This window comes from Hesperophylax consimilis, chromosome 17 (assembly GCF_061612785.1).
Source record: "Hesperophylax consimilis isolate HC1 chromosome 17, BYU_Hcon_1.0, whole genome shotgun sequence".
In the NCBI taxonomy this organism is placed as follows: domain Eukaryota; kingdom Metazoa; phylum Arthropoda; class Insecta; order Trichoptera; family Limnephilidae; genus Hesperophylax; species Hesperophylax consimilis.
This window is the reverse complement of record NC_142852.1, coordinates 12,327,277-12,348,553: the sequence shown is the minus strand read 5'-3', so window position 1 is coordinate 12,348,553 and position 21,277 is coordinate 12,327,277. Positions and strand designations below refer to the sequence as shown.

Genomic DNA, 21,277 nt, shown 5'->3' with positions numbered 1-21,277 from the left:
ATATGTTTTTTGTTGTGTAATTGTAATAAATGCCTTCTAAATACTAATCTAATAATCGGTAGACGTCAAATTGACAGTTTAAACATTCTACTGTGACAAAACGCCCAATGATTCCCTAACTAAACTGAAATAACGGCAGCTACCAAATAAATAGCGATGAATATAAGAATGAGTATTTACTTTACCAATAACCATCACAGGCGTGGGATAGTAAGTTTAACAACGCGGGATAAACAGAGTTGGGGAACAGGAAGAAACGGCTGTCGGAGAAGAAAGCACTTGTTAGCACTTGTCAAAAATATTTATAGGTTATGCATAGACAATTATGAAGTCATAGACAATTATTATAATTTTCATGGCGACCAAATAACTAAAAAAAAACATTTTCTTATGTGACTTTTGAACACATACATATTAATCATATGATAATTAATCACGGTCATTAATAAGAACGATTATTATTAAGAATGATCGTAACTAAGAATAATGATTTTTAAGAACATTTCATATCCAGCACAATTTGCGCGTCATTCTACGCGAGTGGTACCAACTACCAATATACTATAGGAGGGAAAGCAAGTTTAGCTAGTGTTTCAAAATTAGGAACAGTTTTATCGATAGCCCATTTCTCTTGGGATGTTATGAAATTAAACGAACTTGCAAAGAATTTGGATGTAAGTGACTGTTCTCTAAATGACTTAACTTAATTATTGAATAGTCACCTAGCTAAATCCTGACATATGTAAAATTGTACTGTAATTGGAAAAAATATTTGTTGCACAGTAAAAAAAAATATATAAAAAATATGGCAAACAACACTAAACCAACTGTCACTGTAATCGCAAGGCGAATCAAGAATGGACTGTAAAATTAATTGTGAACTTGAAGTTGACACAACAATGGTTAGAGATTGTGAACAGGGAGTAAGGAAGGAATCCGACTTACCCCTTTGATGTTCGTCAACGATGTTGCTGGTTGGTTTCACTCACAGGAGATGATTTATTGCAACGCAACTTCCATAACATCACAACATCTGGGTTGGGTAAGAAACACACTGAGGGAACCGAATATGTTCACGGCACAGTATTCTACCCCGAGTTGATATCAATAATAGCACTGATCATAAAGAGATGTTCCTCAAACCGGCTTCATCAATAAACTGATTTGATAGTTAAGTTTATTGTTGTAAATGTCACACAAACGTGGGTATTGTCGGATAATGACAGGTACTTGTAGGTAATAGGATGGAAAAATATCAAGGACAATGTTAAAGGAAGCTTGTTGCGTCAACATTTCCGCCCTCCTAATTTTGGAACAAAATTAACAAAAAAAAAATAGCCCCGGTACTGCATATGAGATCAATCAAAATATAATAAAAATTAGAAGACGCAAGCACACCGGCTGTCTTTTGGGTACAAATAGTCACGAACTATGTTATCAACCAAAAAAAAATAAAGAATACTATTACGAGACGCAAGCATATTGGCTATTCTCTGTGTATTTATCAAAAACAAAAAAAAAAATTAAAAAAAAAAAACATATTAATAGAGCAACCTAGTACTTATGGCTCTATGATAAAAATGTTGCTGAGTATTGAAGTAAAATGAGTTATTCTATGACATAATTTTGATAACAGGGATCGAATGACGGTACGACCGGACATAATCCAATATTTGCGTTGAATAAGAAATTGGAGAGTGCGCGGTCCGACATGAAGATATGCGCGGTGATAGTAATCAATTAATAACCTGGTCAAATGACTAGATTTGGGTAGTAAAATGGGATGTTTTATTTCGGATGAATATACCCTAAATGGTACTCTCATCATATTATTGGTAATATAAAAAAAATATATGCTACATAAGAAATGGAAAAAAGTAAACTCCTCGCAGACTACGCTCAATTCTCACATTACCGTAATTTAGTTAAACGTGAGATAAGAGACTCTCAAAAAATTATTTAAACTCCATCGAACTATCATTAGCTTCAGATTCCAATCAGTTTCCAAATGTAAAGACGCTTAACCGGTCAGCAACGTAAGCAGATATACACGATAAAATAACGATAGCAGACAAGTACAATAAGCGTGTTTACACGTCAACGCGTGTCTCTCCATAGAAATCGTTCTTACTCCGTTATTATTTTAGTTACATCCCTCAAACAAAAACTAAAAGGTCGATTATAGATCAAGCTACACATCACTACCAAGTTGTCTATGGAAATACAAAACAGGAATCTGCTGACAGTCGCATAATTGACACAACATTTTTACCCGCGCAAAATGTCTGCCGGTAGCGCCGCGCGCTTCACATATTAAATTTTTATAAAATATTTTTATATGAAATGATAAAAAAATGAGGTGATAAAAGTGTTTATTACACATATATACAATAGAATAAATATTTTTGTTTACATAATCTGTGATTTTAGTACCATTTTCACCTAAAAACATGACGTGAGTCATTTTTAACCTATTTTTAATGTTTGCGTTCTAAATTTTAATATTTAAAAATGCTAATATTTATTTGTAATATAATAATTTGAAAGCTTATTTTGTAACTTTTCTAAAACAGTTTTTACTATTCGGCTACGTTCAGAAATGTTTCATTTATAGAGCTTTAATTGTGAAGCGGTAATAACAAAAAGTTTTCGTAAAATGTCATTTCGTTAAAGACAGTTAAAGTGCTTACATGGCGATTTTCGGAGGGGTTAAAAAATCAAATAACGCATTTAAATCTATGACATTTGATGGCAATGAATTAAATACGTATAATGATATTGCATACAGCTTTGCAAAATTCTTTTCATCCGTCTATAATACTAAACAACCAACTCTTGACGTTAACGCCATCATAAACGCCGAGCAAATAGGTCAGCCGTTCGACTTAGTCAAAATCACAGAAAAGGATGTTAAGACGGCAATATCCGTACTGAGTAAGCCCAACTGAATGGGACCTGATAACATACCAACGTTCATTCTTAAAGGTTGTTCTGACTTTTTTATTTTATCATTGTGTCATTTTTTTAACACTTGTTTAAAAACTGGATCTTTTCCGGATATATGGAAACTTACCAAAATAACCCCGATACATAAAAAGGGTGATAAATGCGATATCCGTAACTACCGGCCGGTTGCAATTCTTTGCTCTGTAGCGAAAATATTCGAAAAAATCCTTCATCGGTATTTGTACAGCCATGTCAAACCTCTTCTTGACGATCGTCAACATGGATTTAGACCCCAGATGTCAGTATTATCAAATCTACTATGCATTTCCGACTTACTATCAAGAACTCTCGACCAAGGAAATCAAGTAGATGTTACATACTTTGACCTTGAAAAGGCCTTTGACAAGGTCGATATCGATGTCCTATTAAAAAAAATAGCTACGTTTGGCTTTTCCAAAAAACTTTAATTACTTTTTGCTTCATACTTCACTAATCGCAAACAATACGTTTTTTATAAAGGTTCTCGCTCTGCTGAATTTCTGTTTTTTTCTGGAGTCCCGCAAGGATCAATTCTTGGACCGCTATTATTTTTGTTGTTCATCAACGATATTGGCTCAATCATCACTCATTCCTCTTATTTATTGTTTGCTGATGACCTAAAACTCTACCGCATAATAAAAAATCTAGCTGACTGTGTCCTCCTACAAATCGATGTGAACTCTGTCGCAAACTGGGCAAAAATTAACTCCTTAAGCTTCAGTGCACCTAAATGCAATGTAGTCTTTTTCACAAGGGTAAAACTGACGATCATATTTGAATATTCAATTAACGATAACATTTTTCATCGCTTTAGTCAAATAAAAGACCTAGGGGTTACTTTTGACAGCAAAATGACATTCCACCAGCACACAAATGACTTATGCAACAGAGCATATAAACTGCTGGGCTTTGTCATTCGCAATTCACGCTCATTTCAAAACCCACTAACAATTAGGCTACTTTACAACTCACTGGTGCTAAGTGTACTGGAGTCGAATTGTATTATCTGGGCCCCATTTGAAGCATCCTATATTTTAAACATTGAAAGAGTTCATAAAAAATTCCAACGTTTTTTTATTTTTACGCCTCTATGGAACATATCCATATTTATATCCATCGAGATTTATTCTAGGCATGACTAACTACCATTCTCTAGAAACTCGTAGATGTTTTGCGTTGCTAAAATATCTCTTTGAATTAGTCAATGGCATCGTCTCTAACGGTGAGATTCTGGCGCAAATCAATTTATTTGTCCCAGAGTCTCACTCTCGGGCACGTCACCATAACATATTATATTGCCGATTGAGTCGTACAAATCTGTACCCGAATTCGCCCGTGGGAAGAGCGATACGCTATTTAAATATATAAGATAATTTCGACATTTTCTTCGGAAAATTCAATGAGTTTGTAAGGTTTTTGGCGCTACATTCTCACTGTGAAAATGGTACTTTTACAATTAGTTAGATTAAATATCTGTAATGTTGTAAAATGTTTTGTACACAAATAAAATAAAATAATCTAGATAAAGAGAATTGGCACGAAATCTTAAATTGTAATGATACGAATAAATGCTTCGAACTATTTGAAAAAAAACTATATATTATAAACTTATAAACTACCCTTCCCATTTTTTCTACCTTTTTTCTACCTTACTCCTGTGGTGATCTGTCTTTTTATTACTAATATCTGGCTGTTATTTACTTTACCGGTTTGTATTATATTAAGTACTAAATTATAATATGAACTAAACTTCAATTTAACTGGCCTAAAACAGGATCTATTCCTAGTTAGCTAGTCAAAGTTTCCGCAAGTTTTATTGTATGATTTTTATGTGAAATAAATTTATTATTATTATTATTATTAAATAAACTATTATCACCAAAACAATTTGGTTTCAGAAAAAATCTAGGAACATCCAACGCTATAGCCTTAGTAATTGAATATATTAAAAATTCTCTAGATTCACATAAAAAATGCATTGGAGTATTTCTCGACCTTTCTAAAGCCTTCGATACAGTAAATCACTCACATCTTTTTGAAAAACTAGAGAACATAGGGATCACTGACAATGAACTGATATTCTTTAAAAGCTACATGGGAAATAGAAAGCAAACTGTGAAACTTAACAACATAACCAGTGAGTGTATTGATGTCAAATTCGGGGTGCCTCAAGGAAGTATTCTGGGTCCGATTCTGTTCCTAATTTACACGAATGATCTATGCCACATAGAATGTGACGGAGAAATCATCAGTTTTGCAGATGATACTGTTCTCCTTATAAATGGGAATAATTGGAGAGAAACATTTATGAAAGCAGAAGACACACTAAACAGGATTAAAAAATGGCTAGACTACCATTCACTTACATTAAATGCTAATAAAACCAAATTCATCACTTTCAAAACAAAAAATACAAAAAACTCTGAAGAAAACCTTAACATGAAAATTCATAGCCCGCATCACTAAAATGAGCATTGTAATTGTCCATCATTAGAAAACGTTGACCATATAACGTATCTGGGTATAAAAATAGATGGAAATTTAAAATGGACCAATCACATTAGCTATTTAGATAATTAAATTAAAAAATTAAGTTATTTTTTCAAAACTATCAGAAGTGTGCTCATTTAAAAAGACTTAATCAAAATCTACATGGCTCTCTGCCAGTCACTGTAAGAATACGGTATTATCGGATGGGGCAGTGCAAATAAAAATATACTAAATCCACTAATTAAAACTCAAAAAGCCATAATGAAAATTATACTGAAAGTTCATGTAAGAACTAGCACTGACGAAATCTTCACCAATCTTAACATCATGTCAATTAAACAACTATATTCTAAAACTATACTCATTTACATTCATAAGTACAAAACCCAAGAAATAACATCAAACACGTACAATAGAAACAATAGATCTCATGGTCAAAAACTTATCCAACAAATAATTACTAATACAACTTTTGGGCAAAAAAGCTTCTTATATCATAGTATTAAACTCTACAATAAAATACCACACTCACTCAAAAACCTCAACATTTAAATCACAAATAAAAAGATGGATACTTAATACAGGGAGATCTGAAATAGAAAATTTAGTAATAAAAAACACAGGCTAAAACAGAATAAACTGAACTATACCAAAAAACACTATCATACTTATTTTAAAATGATTTAAAAAAAATATATATACAGGGTGTATCGGCACGTACCCGACAAACTTTAACCAGCTATTCCTTAGCATATTTGGAGTAAAAAATCTTATGTGCACTTTGCTGTCCGGTAACGTTTTTTTTTAATAAAAAATTAATTAAACATATTTTCACCACATGTCACCACTGTTTTATCCTTTGTCAAAATTTGAAAGCAACATCGCAACTCTCGCGTGTTGCTGCGAACGAAGCCCGTATTACATAATCCAGTACCAGAAAAGAAATATTTTATTTAACAATAATGATTATTCACATTTTTCGTATGCGAATCACTGATTGTCTTCTTGTATTGTACACATCAGTTTTATTTTTGTATCTAAATTGTTTCACCTCTGGAATGCTTTGGTTTCACCTCTTACGCGTTTCACGTATTAAATAGTCTAATTTTGAAACTAAGAAACTAATTAGTAGATTTCCTGAATTTATAATCGAAGTCCAATAATTCTGAGCACTTTTAAAAACAATTTTCCTCACTTAGGTACTTATCAATAATAATAATTGGATTATTTGAACAGCGCCGTTGTTTTTTAAATCACCGTAAGTGCTCTGTCAAAATGTTACTTGCTAGGCTATCCTACAACGTATATTTTTTAATAAATTTAGTTATTTACAACTTCGCGGAATGTGATTTATGAATATTATTGCTTATGTTAAAAGCCTTCCAGAATTACCGGAATATAACGAGCAGCTTGACACACTTAAGTTTATTTCCACTAATTTGAAGGTACAAAGAATGTATAGTTTTAAAAACAATCCCGATGAATCAAAAAACGGTTCATATAAAACTGCTGCGCAACACACTGAGACAAAGGAAAGCACTCACACAAACGTCATGACTGCATTGGATTGACCACCTGCAAATGAATGCTGCCAGATTGCTAATTTATTTAAACAATAATTATTAAATTTTATTTAAAATATCGCAATTTTTTTAAAAAATCGACAATAAATTACAACTATAATTTAAAAAAAATATTCTTAACCCCACGCTTTTTCGTAATTGATTAATTAATTCAGAATTTAAACGTTGCTTGAAATGACTAGCCGTATTTGGTGACCAGATCTGAATATCCAGGTTCAGAATTTAAACGTTGCTTGAAATGACTAGCCGTATTTGGTGACCAGATCTGAATATCCAGGTTTAGAATTTAAACGTTGCTTGAAATGACTAGCCGTATTTGGTGACCAGATCTGAATATCCAGGTTCAGAATTTAAACGTTGCTTGAAATGACTAGCCGTATTTGGTGACCAGATCTGAATATCCAGGTTTAGAATTTAAACGTTGCTTGAAATGACTAGCCGTATTTGGTGACCAGATCTGAATATCCAGGTTCAGAATTTAAACGTTGCTTGAAATGACTAGCCGTATTTGGTGACCAGATCTGAATATCCAGGTTTAGAATTTAAACGTTACTTGAAATGACTAGCCGTATTTGGTGACCAGATCTGAATATCCAGGTTCAGAATTTAAACGTTGCTTGAAATGACTAGCCGTATTTGGTGACCAGATCTGAATATCCAGGTTTAGAATTTAAACGTTGCTTGAAATGACTAGCCGTATTTGGTGACCAGATCTGAATATCCAGGTACTTCCTCACCTTCCACTCCTTCCCTTAGCCATAAAACTTACCCCAATTCAACATAAAAATTGTTTAAATTATCGGATGTAATGAAATGCATAATAATTAGACCCCAAAATACTTAATTATTCAGGGAAATAAACCCCTGAGTCATCAGTTGGAAATACCAACGACATTAAGTGAAATTAACAATGCAATAATCCTATTATTGCATTGTTTAAAATTTCACTTAATTATTAGCATTAGCAAATAATATTGGGATTAGCAAATAATAATTTACGACAATTTACTCGGAAATCAATAAAGCCAGAATAATAAAAAAAGAAAGTTATCACTTACGTCGTCTGTAAGTGGCTTTACCAAAGTTTGATAATGCCGTCAGAAGGTGAAACAGCTGTCACGCGTAATAATAATTACAACTAGCAGAACTTGTTTATAAACACACTGTTTTTATAAATTTTTTAATAAGACTGTTAAAATAAAAAAAATCTCTAAATTGAAATGGAGTTCTACAAACTAAACTTAAAATCAAATAAATTTATTGCGAAGGTTCAAAGTACTGTACTGTAATATTATATTAAATAATTTTTACGTGTTTAATTATTGTTTAAAGTCAGATTAAAGCGATTAAAAAACCCACCTGGCAATTCTTATTCGAGTTTCGTTGTTTTTACGTATTGGCGCGCTTACAAGCATCAGTCGTCTCATTTTTAACCATTAATATTTAGTGTGTAGGAAAGAGAGAAGACGCTTTTCGACACACTTGTCGAAAAACTTGTTGAATGCCGACGGGCATACTCTTCTACAGATTTTATTAAATATTGATATGTAGGTAATATTGATGTGTAAATGAATGACATTGTGAGAATTTTACCAATAAATAATAAATGAAAATGCGGACATGTAGTTTATGTTAATTTTTTTATTGGAGCATTTGTTCGAAGTGACTACCATTATTTTCGATGCAAGCGTGTAGTCTTGTTATATTTTGATTATTTAAGTTTGCAGGATTTGCTTTAATTTCTGCAGCGGCTTCCATCACTCGTTCGAGCAGTTGCTCTCTTGAGGCTATTGGCTTAGCATACACTTTTTCCTTGAGAGCCCCCCACAGGTAGTAATCCAGGGGGGTCAGGTCGGGTGATCTTGGTGGCCAAGCAATGGCCGGACTTCCACGGCCTATCCAACGACCAGGAAACTCGACATCCAAGTAGTTCCGCACGGCAATCGAATAGTGTGGTGGGGCTCCATCGTGCTGGAACCACATTCTCCGTAGTAATTCGAGGTTCACATCTTCCAGAATCTCGCCCAGTTGCACTTGTAAGAACTCCAAATACATCGGTCCATTTAGTCTGGGAGGCAACTCGATTGGACCGAGTATTTGATTTCCCAGGATTCCTGCCCACATGTTGATGGAAAATCTGTCCTGGCTCGACGACTCCCGAACAAGCTTGGGGTTTTGTTCAGCCCAATGGTGCAAGTTGTGCACATTTAGCACTCCTGTTTTAGTGAACTGTGCTTCGTCGGTAAACAATATGTTTTTCATGAAGTCTGCATCTCTTATGACATTATGCAGCATTCTTCTGCAGTACACGACTCTGGAAAAGTGGTCATTCTCCATGAGGCCTTGGCAGCGCCTATAGTGAAAAGGTTTGAGCCCGTGCTTCTTCAGAACTCTCCATACCGCCATGTGTTCCCTGTGTCCTATCATCAGAGCGACCCGACGCACGGACAGCGTGGGGTCTTCGGTAATTAAGTTCAGGATTCTCTCCTCAACTGCCACAGGAACGATGTTGTGTCCTCCGCCGGCGCCTTCAATCCGTCCGATGCCACAGTCACGCAATTGTTGATACATCTGAAACAAAACAACAAATAACAACTGCTTTTATTATTCAGCTCAGTAATAATGTCAAATAAACAATCGCGGGCTTTTTCACTCATTTTATTTTTAAAGAACACTTATTTTAGGCACATATCAGAAAACTTACGTTTTCTCTTCATTTATTTCATTTTTTTATAGTAAAATGTATAACAAAGTGTTTTAAATTATAATTTTCTTAACTAGGTACGGTTGATATCTTGGATTCACAGGGGTGAAATTGAATTCAAGTAATTTAAATAATCCCATGGTGAGAAAGGGAGTGAATTCAATTGCAGTGAATGATGCATTTATTAGAGATTAAAATTAATTAACTTTTTAAAACGCCGTTTAGTGACCACTGAACACAAATCACCTAAAGTACAATTTACATTTTTAAAGTTGGTGGCCCCTTGTTATGTTTTTAATGTTCCCAGTTTAAATTTCAAAAGCGCTTTTTGGCATTATCAATGAATGTAAATAGTTTCAATAAACAATTGATAGGGTACAAACCTGGACAAAGGTAGCATGGTGTGGGACGCGTCTTCCAGGAAACCTCATGCGATACTCCCTTACGGCTGCTCGTGAATTTCCATTGCAAAATCCATAAACAAAAACAATATCTGCTTGCTCGGCAGGTGGATAATTGAGGGGCATATTTCAACAGTAAAAACTTAGATAACAAAACAAAAACGAAACTAGAAACTTGATGACATGCGAACTCCCAAAACAGCACTGACCACTGATACGAGACGGGGTGGCGGGAACCACACGGGACTTGAGACAGAATATGTGTGAAAGAGATGACAGTAGCGCGGCGTTGCCAATTATTTTACCCCTATACTGTGGGCAGTAGCGGAGTGTGGAAATTTTATTTATTTTTTGTTTTTAAAAGAAAAAAAATGTTACCGGACAGCAAAGTGTACATAACATTTTTTACTCCAAATGTGCTAAGGAATAGCTGGTTAAAGTTTGTCGGGTTAGTGCCGATACACCCTGTATACTGCATGATGTATGCTCATAAATTAATTCATATTTAACTTTGTAGTAATTTTAACTTTCTAATAATTAAATTAAACATAATATGTAAATTAAATCCTCAGCACGGGAGATCCCAGTGAGGATATCATTATATCTATTTGTTACAAAAGAAAAGATAATAAAGCACTTATTATTATTATTATTATATACTGGAAACTCTCTGGTGAAACATATTATATCTATTACTAGAATTTATTCTGTAAATAGTTTTCGTGAAGGTTTCGAAAAACAGTTTTTTCAAGAAAATGCATAATTGCATATGAAAAAAATTAGGTGAGTGCGAACGTGTTTTTACAAATCTCTCTTATGAGAACATGAATAATTGCAGCCAGAAAACGAAAAAAAATTTTCTCAGCTGTAAGTCAGCAAGTTTTTCTTCAAGGTACACTATTGATAACTTGCATAGTTGCACTCAGAACAAGAAAATGAGGTTTATATCCGCTGTGAGTCAGCATGTGGCTCGTTAGGTGGCTCTTTTGATAACATGCATAGTTGCACACTGAACATGAAAAAGGTTTTTCTCCACTGTGAGTCAGCATGTGCCTCCTCAGCTGACCCTTCTGACAAAACGCATAGCTGCACGCGGAACATGAAAAAGGTTTTTCTCCACTGTGAGTCAGCATGTGGTTCGTTAGGTGGCTCTTTTGATAACATGCATAGTTGCACACTGAACATGAAAAACGTTTTTCTCCACTGTGAGTAAGCATGTGGCTCTTTAGGTGGCTCTTTTGATAACTTGCATAGTTGCACACTGAACATGAAAATGGTTTTTCTCCACTGTAAGTCAGCATGTGCCTCTTCAGCCGACCCTTCTGACAACACGCATAGCTGCACACGGAACATGAAAAAGGTTTTTCTGCACTGTGAGTCAGCAAATGCCTCTTCAGCTGACCATTCTGACAACACGCATAGCTGCACACAGAACATGAATAAGGTTTTTCTCCACTGTGAGTCAGCATGTGGCTCGTTAGGTGGCTCTTTTCATAACATGCATAGTTGCACACTGAACTGAAAAAGGTTTTTCTCCACTGTGAGTCAGCATGTGCCTCTTTAGGTGGCTCTTTTGATAACTTGCATAGTTGCACACTGAACATGAAAATGGTTTTTCTCCACTGTGAGTCAGCATGTGCCTCTTCAGCCGACCCTTCTGACAACACGCATAGCTGCACACGGAACATGAAAAAGGTTTTTCTGCACTGTGAGTCAGCAAATGCCTCTTCAGCTGACCATTCTGACAACACGCATAGCTGCACACAGAACATGAATAAGGTTTTTCTCCACTGTGAGTCAGCATGTGGCTCGTTAGGTGGCTCTTTTCATAACATGAATAGTTGCACACTGAACTGAAAAAGGTTTTTCTCCACTGTGAGTCAGCATGTGCCTCTTCAGCTGACCCTTCTGACAACAAGCATAGCTGCACACGGAACATGAAAAAGGTTTTACTCCACTGTGACTACTGTGAGTCAGCATGTGGTTCGTTAGGTCTCTCTTTTGATAACATGCATAGTTGCACACGGAACATTTAAAAGGTTTTTTTCCACTGTGAGTCAGCATGTGGCTCTTCAGTTGACCCTTCTGATTACACGCATAGTTGCAAGCGGAACATGAAAAAGGTTTTTTTCCACTGTGAGTCAGCATATGGCTCTTCAGATAATCCTTTCGATGACATGCATAGTTGCACCTGGAACATGAAAAAGGTTTTTCGCCACTGTGAGTAAGCATGTGACTCTTCAGATAATCCTTTCGATGACATGCATAGTTGCACCTTGAACATGAAAAAGGTTTTTCTCCACTGTGAGTCAGCATGTGTCCGTTGAGATTGCTTTTTTGAAAACATGCATAGTTACACAAGGAACATGTAAAAGGTTTTTTTCCACTGGAGTCAGCATGTGTCTCTTTAAATTTCGCTGTTGAGCACTTGAATAGTTGCACTTGGAACAAGAAAAAGATTTTTCTATTACATGGGAGCTTACGTTCATTGCAAAATTTGACTTGGGAGAGAAGCAGTAGTTGCGATGGGGAGGAGTGTATCCTTTTTCCACAAAATGCGTCTGAAGATCTGTAGACAAATTTGAAAAATAACATCGATGAAAATGACTCGGTTAAACTTATTTCCTAAACTTAGATTAAATAAGCTAAGTTAGTTCCCAGAAAAGTTAAAAAACATAGGAGAGGCCGAATTGTTCAGTTTACAAAAATTGGTTTTACCTGCGGCCTTGGTAATTCTCCCAAAGCGTTCTAAGCATTCCTCTTTAACATCCAGCAGGTCTATGTCGATTTTCATATAAGTAAGCCCCGCTTCAACTTGTCGGGGTCCAAGATCCGCGTTTATGGTAACTCTATCCACATTTATGCTTCCTGGAATAAAAAAGGACAATAAATAGAATGAATTTTTGCATAACAAAACCAATTTTGGCTGCCCTAACAGTCTAAATTAGTCCACGCCAAGGCAGGATATCACTGTAATCGATAAAATGATGATTTGTGATTTTTTGTAACGCGGTATTTATCAAAAATAATATAAAGGGCCATGTGTTAGGTTAAATATTCGACGCTCGGAGCAAACTGCTCCAATTGTACCCACATGGGGGCAGCCCTGTATCTTCGTACCATTGATATAAAACGAAACATTTTTTTAATTGAAAAAAAAAAATGCTATTTTTTTACGAATAAAGATACCATTGATCAACAATGTAGAAATGGGGATTTGGATGGAAGTTTTAAAGGTCAATATCAGATAAAAATGACCTTAGACGTCTGCTTGAGGGAACTTCTTCAAGAAATAAAAAACCTGCTCTAGAGCACCATAAGTAGAGAGTTTTAAGTCGATGGGAAACTGTTTTCTGAATCAATATTTATGAATTTGTAGCGATCGATACTGCTAGAGTATTCGAGAAAGCCGACCGGTTTAAAACGCAAGGGCTGAGAATGTACGAGATATTTTACGCAACAAATTTCATCGCGTAATGTAAATAGGTACCAGCTACCTGTCTAAGCGACGTCCAAGCGAACTACGTACGACAATACTTGGCGTGTTGGACTATGTACATTTAGCGCATTCTCTAGAAGGTTCTAGCCTATTGCCTAGGCATAATTCCAGCGCCATTGAAACTACCAGAAGAATCGAGCGGTCTCGCGTACTTACTACCGCCGCTGGCTGGGCTATATGAATAACATAATTATTCACCCGCTTTCCGGGCCAAAAATAATATAGTGCGTCCTCGTATTTATCCCGTAAAATAAACGCGTTATTGTGTGTAGTAATTGCTATTTGTGCATTCTTAAATGAACGCTCCAACTGAATAAAACGAGACGTTTATTAAGTTTACCAAGATAACCACAAATAAAATAAATATAAATATAAATTAGATAAAACAACTTACTATATGTCCAAAATAAAATTAGCTACAAATCGAGGAGTTGACAACTTATTGTGAATAATATAATACATTTAAAAGAGTGCTGTATTTTGGTAGTTTCTGGCAAGGACGCATTTTAAGGTAAATACTATTTACACCACATGAATTACAAGATAGGATGTTGTGAAAAAGTATGTTTCCTGTTTGCACGACATTTCAAAGCAGAGATGGATTCTGGACATCCGAATTAAAGGTTTTATATTTTACACGTATGTAATGCAACTAACTGGCTGTTTGAGTACCCTCCGCATATTGCAAGCATTCCTTCTTTACAGCTGGGAAGACGAAATCTAAATCCAAAATTGCAATTTCATCTCCACCTTCTTCCTGGAGCCCTGGTTCTGTCTTGATGGATATAGTATCTGGCTTCAGTAGATCCATGGTCTGCTTTGGTAGAGTTTGGTAATTTGTTTAACCTCAAACAAATATATCTGAAACAGAACACAGTTGTAACGGAATTTAAACATAAATCAGTTATTAAAATTTGGCTTCTCAATTCGTAGCAAAAATACATATTAGAAAACCTTTAAGTTTTGACAAAGGTTGAGAGAGACGTCGTTTATCTTGGGTAAATTCTTTATTTATTTACTGTTATGTCTACCGCCATTCCGTAGTAATCCACCTGCAATAACACATTTGTAAAACGTATATTTGTTGTAGTTTTTAAAAATGCATTTGAAATTCTAATCTAATAATAGGTAGATGTCAAATTGACAGTTTAAACATTCTGCTGTGACAAAACGCCCAATGATTCCCTGACTAAACTGAAAGAACGGCCGCTACCAAAATGAATAGCGATGGATTTAAATAATATAACTTACCAATAACCATCACATGCATGGGATAATAAATTAAACAGGGCGGGATAAACAGAGTGTAGAAACGGGAAGAAAGACTGTCGGAGAAGAAAGGACATGTCATAGCGCGCAGATCTTTAATCTATTAACTGTGAGAAATCCTAAAACAAAAGGTCCTCGGACCATTACTATTTCTAATGTATGTAAATGACATTTTCCAAAACAAAATCAAAGGTGAATTAATCTCTTATGCTGATGATACTGTAATATTAATAAAAGGTCAAACATGGGAACTAGTTAACAAACTTGCAAATGAATGTATTAATACCTTAAAATCATGGTTTGATAATGACCTACTCACACTTAATGCATAAAAAACAACATATGTATTATTCTCACTACAAAAAATACCTAAACACAAAGTAAATATCATAATCCATGGTGAAAATTGTGACAATGTCAACTGTAAACTACTTAATCCTATTTGTACTGTAATCAACTCTTCTTCTGAAATTAAATATCTTGGTGTGATCATCGATGAAAATTTGAAATGCAAAAGCCATATTACGGAGTTAGTAAAGAGAATAACACCTCGACTCCGGTGATGGGTCTGGTTTGACCCAGTGTTTTTTAAATCAAAGATTTTGCCGCAAATATCTCGTTTAGGCTAATTTCCTTTTGTCTATTCTTTCATAAAATATTTACCCACATTTCGACTCAAAATGATTAAAATCGGACACGTTTTAAAAAAGTTATTAGAATAATTGTGTATAAAAACACGCAAAAACTCCATTTCTTCTCAGTTGAATTCGAGCAGCCGACGAAACAGCATATTTCTTGCTCTGTCCTTCCGTCTTTGTCTCTCACAGTCCCGCGCAGATGTTGTCAACCATTCGGGCACATTTCTAGTATTGTGATTTTTGTTTGTGACTTTGTTTTAATTTTTTTTTTCGTACCGTACGAACGCAATGAATTATTTATCTGATAATGAGATCGAAAAGCTACTTAACAGTTCAAACAGTAAGATCAGTGATGATGGCGACTTGGAATTCGAAACATTAGATCCAGAATTTGTAATAATAAATCCATTTGGTGTTTTGTGTATGTATATAAATTTTATTAATCGTCGAATCATTTTTGTATTTTCGTATTTAGAATATTGCTTTTATTCCGTTTTTTTAAAATGAAAATTGTTTATTTAAATATGTTTTGTTGAAAAATAAAAGTTTTAGTATTTTTAATGTGTGTCATTCAATGGTTTTAATTGTGACAAATAAATGTGTGAGGAAAGTAAATACTCAACTTGAATTAGAATGCCATTATATAATATTTTCTAATATTTGCATAAGCAATCATCGTTTAATATGGCTATAAATTGAATTTATTTTCTCTTTACACATCTTTCTATTAGAGGTACAGCCACAAGGAAGTTATCAAATAAGTGATTTTATTTCTGGTATTTTAAATAATACACGATATTCTTGTAAATGCACACCATCGAAAATTTTAATAATTATAGAAATAAAAATGTTTGTTTCCTCTGACGAACGCTTCCTGTCCCCCCCTCCCGCACTGCCCTCCCCATTCCACTGACCATCACCCAGCACCAGCATCGGCCGTGCGTCGGGGGCTCGGGGCCGTCTTCGATTCAGTCGTTGGTTAGCTGTTGCGCGGGATGTCCGCGCTGCTGTATATCGACGAACCGCAAAATTTACGGAATGCTAATTTCTAAAACATACAAGAAACACAAGGGATATGTTATGAGTTAATGAGGAACTACATAATATAATATAAAAGTAAGGATATGAACGAAAAATGCATAAAAAGCCTTTTAATTTCATCATTTCAGCCGGGTCAATCTGGACCCGCCATCGCAGCATGTGTTTTATTTTGAACCTCCGGGTATTACGTGTTAATAAAAATGGCGGAAATTTTTAATTTGATAGGCTTTCATTCCTTGAACTTTATTTCCTTACAAAGATCCTCCTTACAACGTCACCAAGGATGTCAAAGGCCCTGCCTTGAAGTCACTCACATACCTGAGGGAGGAAAGAATCCATACATGCGTCACTCCTAGACGCACTGACCTCCAGATTTATTTATCTCCGAGAAGTGAACGTTTGCTTTCGAAACATGAAAAAGATTGTTTCCGCAGTGAGTCTAAACGTCGATCCTCAAATCTCCATTTCGAGAATACGAATAATTGCAGTCAGAACATGAAAAGCGTCGATGGTCTTTTCGGGTACATAAAAAGGGGTTTTTTCCTATGTCGGTCGGCATGTGTTTCATAAAATGTCCCTTTTGTGAACATGAGTAGTTGTTTTCAACATGAATAAGGTTTTTCTCCACTGTGAGTCTGCATGTGTCTCGTCAAATTTCCCTTTTGAGAACATGAATAATTACAGTCGGAACACGAAAAACGTTTTCCTCCACTGTGAGTCAGCATGTGGCTCGTCAGATGTGACTTTTGAGAATATAAATTGCTGCAATGGGAACACGAATAGGGTTTTTCTCCACTGTGAGTACGCATGTGTCTCGTCAAATTTCCCTTTAGAGAACATGAATAATTGCAGTCGGAACATGAAAAAGGTTTATCTCCGCTATGAGTTAGCATGTGACTCCTCAGATGTTCCTTTCGAAAATATGAATAGTTGCATTCAGAACATGAAAAGGGTTTTTCCCCAGTATGAGTGCGTAAGTGCCTTTTGAATTTTGACTTATGAGAATAGGAGTTGTTACAATGGGGACAAGAGAAACGTTTTTCCACAGGATGCGTCTTCAGATCTGTCGGTAAATTTACAAATTATACGTTTATAATAGACAGTAAGTACCAAAAAAACTAACAAAATAGGATGGAACGAATTGTTTATTTTAAGAAAAAAAACTGATTTTACCTGCTGTCTGGGTAATTCTTGCAAAACGTTGTAAGCATTCCTTTTTAACATCCGGAAGGTCTATGTCAATTTCTTTGTAAGTAAATCCCCCCTTATCTTTTTCTGGGGGTCCAAGTTCCGCCTTTATGGGAACTGTCTCCACAGAAATGCTACCTAGAAACATTTAAAAAAATTAAAATATACTTATTAGAATATTTACGATGAAATATTTAATTGATTAACGATACAGAAGCGAGAGTCAGGTAAAGAGACTTGAAGGTTAATTTAAGAAAAAACAATGACTCCATATGTCCACTTTAGACACCGGTGTTTCAAGAATGACACATTCGGTACGATGTTTGGTTGGGTAAAGTCAATCGAGTCATGTTTTCTTACATCAATATTAACGAATTTTTAATTCATATAACCACGCATAACCAACATCACGTCGCACATAGGATGAGGTGAAAACTTGAGGAATTGGGAATTTATCGTTGGCAATAGCGGTTTCCTTGGTCGGGGTAAGGCTCTCGACTAGCAATCACGAGGCCACGGGTTCAAATACCGGCGTGCGCCAATAATTTTAAATGATTTATCATGATTGCGTTATTTCACAATGTATCCCTTTAAAAGATACGGAAAATATTCTCAGTATCGTCCGGGTTTCACATTAACAAATAAAACATTGATCAATTAACAAATAAAACAGTGACCAGATATGAATAGCAAGATTCTTAGCACCTTCCACTTGCATATCTCCTTCCTGTAACCTACAGCCTCAAAATTTTATCCAATTGCTCCAAGAGGCTGGGAGCAGTTGAGACTCTTGTGCGGTATTTTTCAAAAACAAAATATTATGTTTAAACAGTGTTGTGGTTTGGCTGTTTCCGGCAAAGATACAATAACAATAAATACCAAATAGGCGTATTTACGGAAAGAGGGGACGTTGTGTTCAAGCACATGCCTCGTCTGCCTGACAAATCAAAATATTTTAGATAAAATACGCAATGCAACTAACTAGCAGTCCCAGTACTCTCCAAATTATGCAAATATTCCTTCTTTACATCTGGGAGGTCGATGTTTATATCAGTATGCGGCATTTCACATCCACCTTCTTCCTTGGGCTCTGGTTCCGTCTTGATGGAAACAGTCTCTGGATTAAGTAGATCCATAGCACTGCTGTGGTAGCGTTTGATGATTAGATCAAGCCCAAACCAATTTACCTGAAACATAACATAGTTGTAACGGAATTCTAATTTGTATGAGCTTTGATTATTTGATTTCACTTGGAATATTCTGTTAAAATCGTTGTCAATGGTCAGATGACTCCGTATATAAAGATACATTGGTATTATTGTTCCATTTTATCCAAATAAGAAGTCACAAAGTCCATGTTTTTATAATCCGGTATAATTTTAATCAATGTCTTCGAAATAATATATAATATACGAAATATGACGTCGTGATAGTCTAAATATTCCTTGAAAAAACCCCAAATGGATTACTTTCCTTAAGCATTAGAACTTACCAATAATTATCACAAGTATCAGATGATAAATTAAATAATGTGGGTAAAACGGAGTTTGGAAACGGCAAGGAACGACGGTGAAGAAACAATGTGTCAACAATAAGGGACAGTAATGACGTCAGAGAAATTTTTTTGTTTCGTAAACTTGACAGTAATTCTTTCAAATTAATTTATATTTATATTATGTTGGTATTTTTTGTAATCATATCACTTGCAACGGCTCCCGCCAGGGAGTAACTTGATAGAAGTATAAAATATCGGCCGGCGTGGTCTAGTGGTATACGCTTTTGACTACAGATCCGAAGGTCGCGGGTTCGAACCCGGCGTGCGCAAATAAATTTTATTTGATTAATTTGTGTTATTTCACAATTAATAATTAAAAATAATATATAGTATATTTGCGGCACGTTCCAGAGTGGAAGATACTCTCAGTATCGCCCTGGTGTAAGACCACCATTCAGAATTGAAACGTTGCTTGAAATGGCTTTAGCCGTGTTTGGTGACCAGATCTGAATAGCCAGGTACTTCCCCACCTTCCTCTTCCCCATCTCCCTCCCCTCCCCAATACCCTCAGCCTCACAACATACCCCAATTGGGGATGCCATAGTCTCACTCGCTCCAGACGGGAGCAGTTGGGACTCTTGTGCGGTATTACTGTAAAAAAAAGAAAAAATCTCTCATAGCGATGACAGGTACTGACTGATATACGGGCCATACAAAGAATAATAAAAATAATCTTTTGTAAATATTAACATTCTCCTAATATTAATTATAAAAGTGCGATGGTATGAGTGATGTCAGTTTATTACAAGATATGTTGAGGGGTGTGGGAGGGATGGGGGATATAGGTATAGGATAAAGAGACGTAGGACGGGAGTAGATAGGAAGGAAGATTGTGTGGTCTAGAGGTGGGTCCTATGAGTACTTTTCGTTACTGGGTACAATGAGTACAGGTACAGGAAAATACCCGGTAAAAATAGCGGTGACAAAATACTCAGAAGTATTTAATCCCGACCTGAGGATTGATTCAGAATGAGTAATTCTAATCGCATAAATTCTGCCCACATATTACCCACAAACATTATACTTGAGAATGATTCCCCCTTTCATTATTCAAAATCCGTGGGGAGGGGGGGTTGTTAGAGAATGTCTGTATACATAATTCAAAATGAGTCAAAATGAGAATAAACATAATTCCCCACAAAAAATTTTCAAAATGAGTTCCCCACGAAATATTTGAAATCCATGGGGGGGTGGTTGTTACAGAACTTCAAAAAAATTCCGCACAGCCAAGCCAAAAACATCATATGTGTTTCCCCAAATGGGGGGGGTAGCTACGGAATTCCATCATTTCGAAAAATTCCTCACAGTTTTCCGGTCGCAAATACACATGAAATATACCCGTCAAAAATACCTTTAAAAATACCTACTAAAAATACCCATCAAAAATACCTACCAAAAATACCCATCGAAAATACCCATCCAAAATACCTATCGAAAATCCCTATCAAAAATACCTACTAAGAATACCCATTAAAAATACCTACTAAAAATACCCATCAAAAATACCTATCAAAAATACCTGGTAAAAGTACCTATAAAATACTCATGAGTATTTTGGAACCAGGTATTTTGGAGATCTGTCACAATGTTGGAGATCTGTCACAAGTACGAAGTATCGAATGGAAATACCCGGTTCTTTTACTGGGTACAATAAATACGCCTCACCTCAAGTGTGGTCCCTTTTGGTGATGGGCAGGACGCATTTACACTATCGAAAAATTGCGACTCTTATCGTTAAAACGAATATTTACTTATTTAATTTTTTTTTATTTAAAATAAACAGTAACTGATTTGAATCCCCTGAAATAGTATCGCCGATAAATTATCTTGTTCCTAGTAGATCAACTAGAATCATATTATTGCAACAATCCTGCCACTAATGCTGAACAAAATTTTCTAATATATCGCCTGCGTAGATAAAGAA

At 35.4% G+C, this 21,277-nt stretch overlaps 1 protein-coding gene across 1 annotated transcript in view; it reads right to left on the bottom strand.

Moving 5' to 3' along the window:
- The window catches only part of LOC149416000 (uncharacterized), a 33,286-nt gene extending 18,918 nt beyond the window's left edge, over nucleotides 1-14,368 (bottom strand). The window contains exons 1-3 of the mRNA XM_089641841.1: nucleotides 14,320-14,368; nucleotides 12,882-13,031; nucleotides 12,521-12,732 (exon numbers count right to left, since the gene is read on the bottom strand). Of these exons, the coding sequence (XP_089497967.1) occupies nucleotides 12,521-12,732; nucleotides 12,882-12,957 (288 nt within the window). The 5' untranslated portion in view covers nucleotides 12,958-13,031; nucleotides 14,320-14,368. The remainder of the gene's footprint in view (nucleotides 1-12,520; nucleotides 12,733-12,881; nucleotides 13,032-14,319) is intronic.
- Nucleotides 14,369-21,277: the final 6,909 nt, after the last annotated feature.